Source organism: Henckelia pumila, unplaced genomic scaffold, assembly GCF_033568475.1.
Source record: "Henckelia pumila isolate YLH828 unplaced genomic scaffold, ASM3356847v2 CTG_466, whole genome shotgun sequence".
Classification (NCBI taxonomy): domain Eukaryota; kingdom Viridiplantae; phylum Streptophyta; class Magnoliopsida; order Lamiales; family Gesneriaceae; genus Henckelia; species Henckelia pumila.
Window position 1 is genome coordinate 547,444 of NW_027331833.1, and position 6,230 is coordinate 553,673.

Here is a 6,230-nt window from a genome sequence, read left to right on the forward strand (position 1 = left end):
GAGGATGCCAAGTCATGTTTATGAAAGTTGTAAAATTCGTCATGTAAGTTGGTATATTTTTGAGTTCGTTCTATATATAACTTATCGGAAAAACTGTAATTTTCGTCTTTTATATTTGTCACTTTGCGATTTCGGTCCTCTAAGTTTTCATATTTCAGTTTTAGTCCTGTATGTTTTGATTTTTGGTAATTTTAGTCTTTTTTATTCGAAAATACTGACGTGGCACTTGACACGTCATCTTTACATCAGCATTGTATTGGTGCCACATCAGCGCCACATCAGAAAAAGGACTAAAATTACCAAAAAATAAATATAGCGGACTAAATTTGAAATCTGAAAATATAAAGGACCAAAATCGCAAAGTGACAAACATACAGGACTAAAAAAAAATTCCTAACTTATCAAAGTTTGGTTTTCATGAATTAATTTTTTTTTTTTCGGTTTGGCGCATGCATGAGGGTCAACCTTTGAAAATTATAGGACAAAATTACAAAACATGCAACATATAGGTTTAATCTTACAATTTTAAAGGACACTTATGTCTATGTGGACTATTAATTTTCCTCCCTTATTTGTTTATTTATTTTATGATGTGAAAGCTCACAGTCGCTACCTTTCGATATAGTGGGTAAACCACCGGACTAACATAATAGATCATTTTTCTCCATTACTAATACCACGTAAGCATGCATCAGCTTTGGAAAAAAAATAATAATAATACTAAAACGAAAAAATATCCAAATTCGTATACTAAAACCAGACTTTGACTAGTTACAGGATGAAAAACCAAAATTGGATAATTGCGAAACTAATTTCACAAATTTTAAAGTGTCTACTTGGTCAGTAGAGGGAAAATTTGTAATTTTTTAGTTATGATATTTGATAAGTGCAATTTTTGTACTTATATTTTATACGATTAAACTTGACTTTTTGTTATGTATCAAGCGATATTATGCGTGGCTGTGTTTGTTTGTGTCGTTTGCAGGAATTTAGGTAAAAATAAATTTTTGGCATGTAAAAAAAGTTAAATAGATGAAATGAGGATAAGAAGTTAAAATCGAAGCGAAAAGAAGTGCGAATATCAAATTCGGAGCACCGAGAAGAGGCGCAAGAAGGAATTACAAAGTAGCAACTGTCCAGAAATTATTGGAGATTCTAAAGTTATCCGAATCCGATCTCCACCATTCAGAATGAATTTTAGGATGTTTTAAAGTTGTTGTCCAAATTTCAGCTCGATCCAACGACTAGAACTCTAGATATGATTTTTGTAAGAATTCTGCGTGTTGGACAAGAAGACTAGCGCCCCAGCGCTGCAAAATAGGCGCAGCGCCTGACTATCGTCGATCAGCGCCCCAGAGTTGAAAAATAAATGCTCCAACGCCCGCCTATACAAACTTGCACAAATTTTATTCGATACTTAGGCGCCCCAGCGCCTATTTTATAGAGCTCTAGCGTCAACGTGTTTTATTATTTTTGGAAGCTTTTCTGGTCGGTTTTAAATTGGATTGCTTGGCTGATTTAGAAGGGATCGGAATCAAGGCTTTGCATCAATTGAGGACGGCTAAAGACGGCTAGAGACCAAGGAGAAGGGAGAAAAAGCATTCTTGGCATGAAGACGAACGAAGCGACTTCCGGAGACGGAGAATCATCATCTACCTTTGTTTTTATTTCGTTCTTTCTCCTAATTTTTGAATGATGTTCAAGAACATGCTTTGTTTGATTTTTGTTTTCGTTATTAACTAATTTCTTTGTCTAGAGGAATGACGTAACTTGACTTGAAACCATGTTTTTGATATTTTGATTGATATATTAGAATTTTTCATCCAGTTTATTTGTGTTTTTCTGAATTGATTGCGTTCAATTAACTGATCACTAGTTAAATTGTTATATTTATTTGAAATCTAGCACTCGAGATATGCGATTTTGAATAGGACCGTAAAAAAATACATCGTTGGTGTTTATAGAGTTCGAGAGTCCTATAACTCCATTGAAGTCATTGTAAGAATTATTGTGTTGTTTACCAAATTTGATATCTAAACTTTGATATAAATATTGAGTTTGATATTAGATACGAATTTCTATTTGTCACTTGAGAAAGGGAGTAGAAAATATTCATAATTCTTGTTTAGTAAACTAGAAGAATTTATGACATAAATTTATTTAGGAATTAAACTGGTGGATATTCAAGTGAAATCGAATCTCTAGAATTCATCTCTTATTGAATTTTCGTCTTGTGAACTCATTATTAATTAATTTTATTTATTGTAAATTTTAGTTATTTAAAATCAAACCATCATCATAGTTCTACATAGATTAAGATTTTATTAGTTGTAAATATTTAATATAATATTATTTTATTCATTCTCTGTGAGATCGACTTAGACTTAATTCCTATATTATAACTTGATACCGTATGCTTGCAAGCGAAAAATACGCAACAATATTAGTTGATATTTTTTGGATTAGCCCAATATGTTATCAAAATTAACTTGGTTTTCAACCAATTATAACTTCATTTGTTTGGGTCTTTTCTTGGCTTAATATCTTTAAATATGGATAATCTGGCACTGATTCTGGCACTCATGCTCTCATACTAGCACATATATCAATAATAAAGGTTATATTACACATTAAAATTCAATTAAGTGAAAAGAAATGAGATCAAAATAAAGCAAAACTATCCTCAATACTTCAAAATGAGAGGGAAATTAATGTTTATATCTCCATGTATTTTTTTCTAGGTAGATTTTAATGTGTATATATAATATATTTTTTATTCTTGTCACACGCTTGAGTACCTATGTAGAAGAGTATCAGTGTCAAAATTTTCGGTTTAAATTGTTTAATATTGAACACAACTACACATCAACATTCAAAATAATAATAATAAAAATGCTGACATTGCCAAAATCGATAATGAATGAGCGCGTTGAAGAAACACGAATAGAATTACCCAATTCACGATCTAGAATCGGCAGTAATCGTGTTTGCTCTTAAAATTTGGCTTTATTATCTCTACTGGGAGAGATTTGAGATTTTTACTGATCACAAGAGTTTGAAGTATATCTTCTCTTGAAACTAGTGTGGTTTCCAGTACCATCCAGGAATGTTGTTCGTTCGGATTTCATTTCCGACACAAAAAAGAGATGGAAAATATTTGGGTATCTAGCATCCTATCCATGCCAGATTTGTATTCTAAGATCAGAGAGGCTCAGTTTTTTGACCCGGAAGTGCAGAAGTTAGCTAGACTAGCTAACAGAGACAACACATTTGGATTCACGTTTCAGACACACGAACATTGTGTTTGTCAATAAGGATTGTAGTACCGGGGGATACTGATCTGAAAAATGAAATTCTAGCCCAGGCTCACCGGAGCTAGCAAGCTAAGTGTTCACCTAATTAAGCACGAAAATGTATAAGGATCGTAGATCTCTATTTTGGTGAAAAAACATAAAACATGATGTTTATCACTATGTATCTAGATGCTTGGTATGTTAGCAGGTTAAAGCTGAACACCGGAGAAACCTAATTTTGACATACTCGATGACAATCACAATGTTCTCATACGATATATGAATATGCATGGTTGTTACCAAACGATATGATTAAAAGTTTCTCGAGCCAATAATATAGTATAAATAAACAAACAAATTAAAAAGGTAAAATCACAATTGATTAACCTCATAAAATGCAACTCTGTACTCTTATTAAAGGACACTAAACACTGTACAAACATTGGGGTTTCTTCACATGGAAACTAATGAAACATACGCAAAATTGTTAGATACATACAACTTTACACAGATTCTTGGAGAAACGAAGCCGATAAACTTCTCTCCAATTAAGCAGCACCATTATATATATGCCATTAATTAATTGTAGGTACCCAAGATTAATGAACAGGTAATGAAAAAAACAATTAATTACACATGCATATTTTGATCATATATTTTGGTTATATAATTCCAGCTATTTAATTAATAATAATTACTTAGCTAAGGGAACTAAAAGAGGTACTGGTACTGCTGATGCGGGATTCACGAAATTGGCTCTCTTTACGAATCTGCCTTTCATACGGGGCCTTTTCTCTGCGTTCAGCTTCCGTACCTCGTACCTTATCTTCTTCGAAAACAACCTCGTACGCCGCTTCTCCCTGTACCTCGACACCCTCGCTTCTCTTCCTCCGTCCAACATCGCCGCCGCGTGCCCACTCGTCATCCCCATTTCTCCGTATGCATGCATTACTCCGGATGTTCCCTGCAATATATACCAAGATAAAAATGTCAATTAATGAGTACTTAAATCAATGTTAAATATATACCATGTTTTTTATTATTCTTTTAGATTATGTATGCTCGTTTGTAATCAAAATTTCGAAATCCGCCTCTAATTAAATTTAACAAGATATCCAACCATTGTTTAAAGTGAATTAATGTAGTAGGTGTGAAGCCATTTCGAAACAAAATATAATGGTCATCAAGAGAGCTTCTTGTAAATATATATATTCTCCTATATGTGAATTATGCATATGTTAGATGACAATGATCAAAGGGAAATCAGTGATAAAAGCATGCAAAAAGCCTTACCATGCAATCGGGCCAACAGTCTCCGAGATCTATTTCCGGCCTTTCTCCGGTCATCCACGGCGACTTTTCACCGTCCCACGCCGTCATCACGCCGTCGTAATCAAGCCTCAAGAAATTCACCTTCTTCAAATCATCACCAACAACATGACTACTGTTCATCAAAGTCTGCTCTCCACTTTGGACTGCTTTAGTTTCCACTTCTTCACACGTGATTGGAGAATCATAATCGAAATTCAACTCAAAAGTTTCTCTTCCCAAATCAATTTCTACACCAAGTACTTGATCATCATGATGATTATAATCCTCACCTGCAATATATTCTTCCTCAACTTTAACTCTTTCAATCTCCAAAGAATCACAATTTACTTTCTCCTTTTGATCATCACATGAATCCATTAGCCCTAGTCCCTCCATATCAAACAGTTCATCTTCCAGGCCTTTACCCAACAAACTCTCGACATCCGCAGCGAACTCGGCAAGATCAGCTTCAGATGGAAGAAACCCGTGTAATCTCTTCATTTCCGGGCTCAGATCATTGGATAAACCTTTGAACTGATCACTCCCAAAGACCTGCGTGACACTTTCTGCATGGATATTATTGTTATTCACAACTTCACCGGAGTTGCATAATTCTGCGACGAAGGGATCGAAAATCGGAACCCTATACAGAAGCTGCTCTTCGTTTTCATCGTGCGAGTGGTCTTCGCCGGAGATTTCAGGCACCAGATGAAGCGGGTTTTGGATTGTGGCGATGGATTCGTCGGAAAAACTGAACTTGGAGTGTTTCTTGTGCCTCGGTGTCCGAGCTTTTCGAGTGAAGCCTTGATGCCAAGATGGCACAGAAGATGTTTGAAGCTTTGCATCGAGAGATTTTATGGATGCGATTTTGAGGCAAACCCTCTCGTGCCTTCGGGCTAAGGTGTTGGCAGAATGAACCGAAGAATCGCAAGATTGGCACAAGAAGGCATCATCGGCTGCGCAATACCATCGAGCCCTCTTCTTGATACAACTATCGCAAGCTCTAGCTGATTTTGCGCCAACGGCGTTGGATAAACTTTTACCTGAACTCATCATGATAAGAGTTCAAATGTTGGGAAATTTTTTTTTTTTTTTTCTCTTATGAAAAAGTGCAAGTCGAATCAAGAAAAGGCGCAAGAAAACTATGTGGGCTTTTCTTGATTTATTTATGTATGAGAAAATTTCGTGCAATTATTTGGAGTGGGGCTGAGGGGGGAAAAGGGTCCCATGGCATGCACTTTTGCAGCATATTTATGAGCCTGAGCCTCTTCTTGGGGTGCACTTTTGAAGGTTTAAGCAGGAAATGGGGGCTTGCACTTTTGGGTCTTACAAGAGGGCCTTATCTTTTCTTTGATTGGTGGAGACGGAAAATTGATCCTAATGTGTGGTTTTTGATTGGTCGACTGTCTGATTATGGGATTTCTGGTGGGACCCTTTGGCTGGATGAGAATAAGTCTTTGATCCAATCTCAAATACAGTGTCAACTTCTTTGATTTATATATTAGAAGGTGACCCTTTTTGTAGGATTGTATCTGTATGATGGGGCTGTTTGGAGTAAACAAACTGGGATTCTGGTCCCCTCTCCCGGAATGACAATAGCAGCAGTAACTAATTATGATCAAAATG

The 6,230-nt window shown here is 35.6% G+C and overlaps 1 protein-coding gene across 1 annotated transcript; it reads right to left on the reverse strand.

Annotated features, from left to right (window-relative positions):
• Positions 1–3,896: 3,896 nt before the first annotated feature.
• On the reverse strand, positions 3,897–5,841 carry LOC140872560 (zinc finger protein CONSTANS-LIKE 16-like). Its single transcript, XM_073275429.1, has 2 exons — positions 4,587–5,841; positions 3,897–4,257 (listed from the first exon to the last, which is right to left on the reverse strand). Exons 1-2 carry the CDS (start codon positions 5,658–5,660, stop codon positions 3,988–3,990), a joined length of 1,344 nt encoding a protein of 447 aa, XP_073131530.1. The 5' UTR covers positions 5,661–5,841; the 3' UTR covers positions 3,897–3,987.
• Between the last annotated feature and the right edge of the window lie 389 nt (positions 5,842–6,230).

What these genes read in the sequence shown, in the direction of transcription:
- LOC140872560 (XM_073275429.1), bottom strand. Translation starts at nt 5,660, where the DNA reads ATGATGAGTTCAGGTAAAAGTTTATCCAACGCCGTTGGCGCAAAATCA. An exon ending in ACTGTTGGCCCGATTGCATG is followed by an intron (nt 4,258 to 4,586) that starts GTAAGGCTTTTT and finishes TATATATTGCAG; the next exon opens with GGAACATCCGGAGTAATGCA.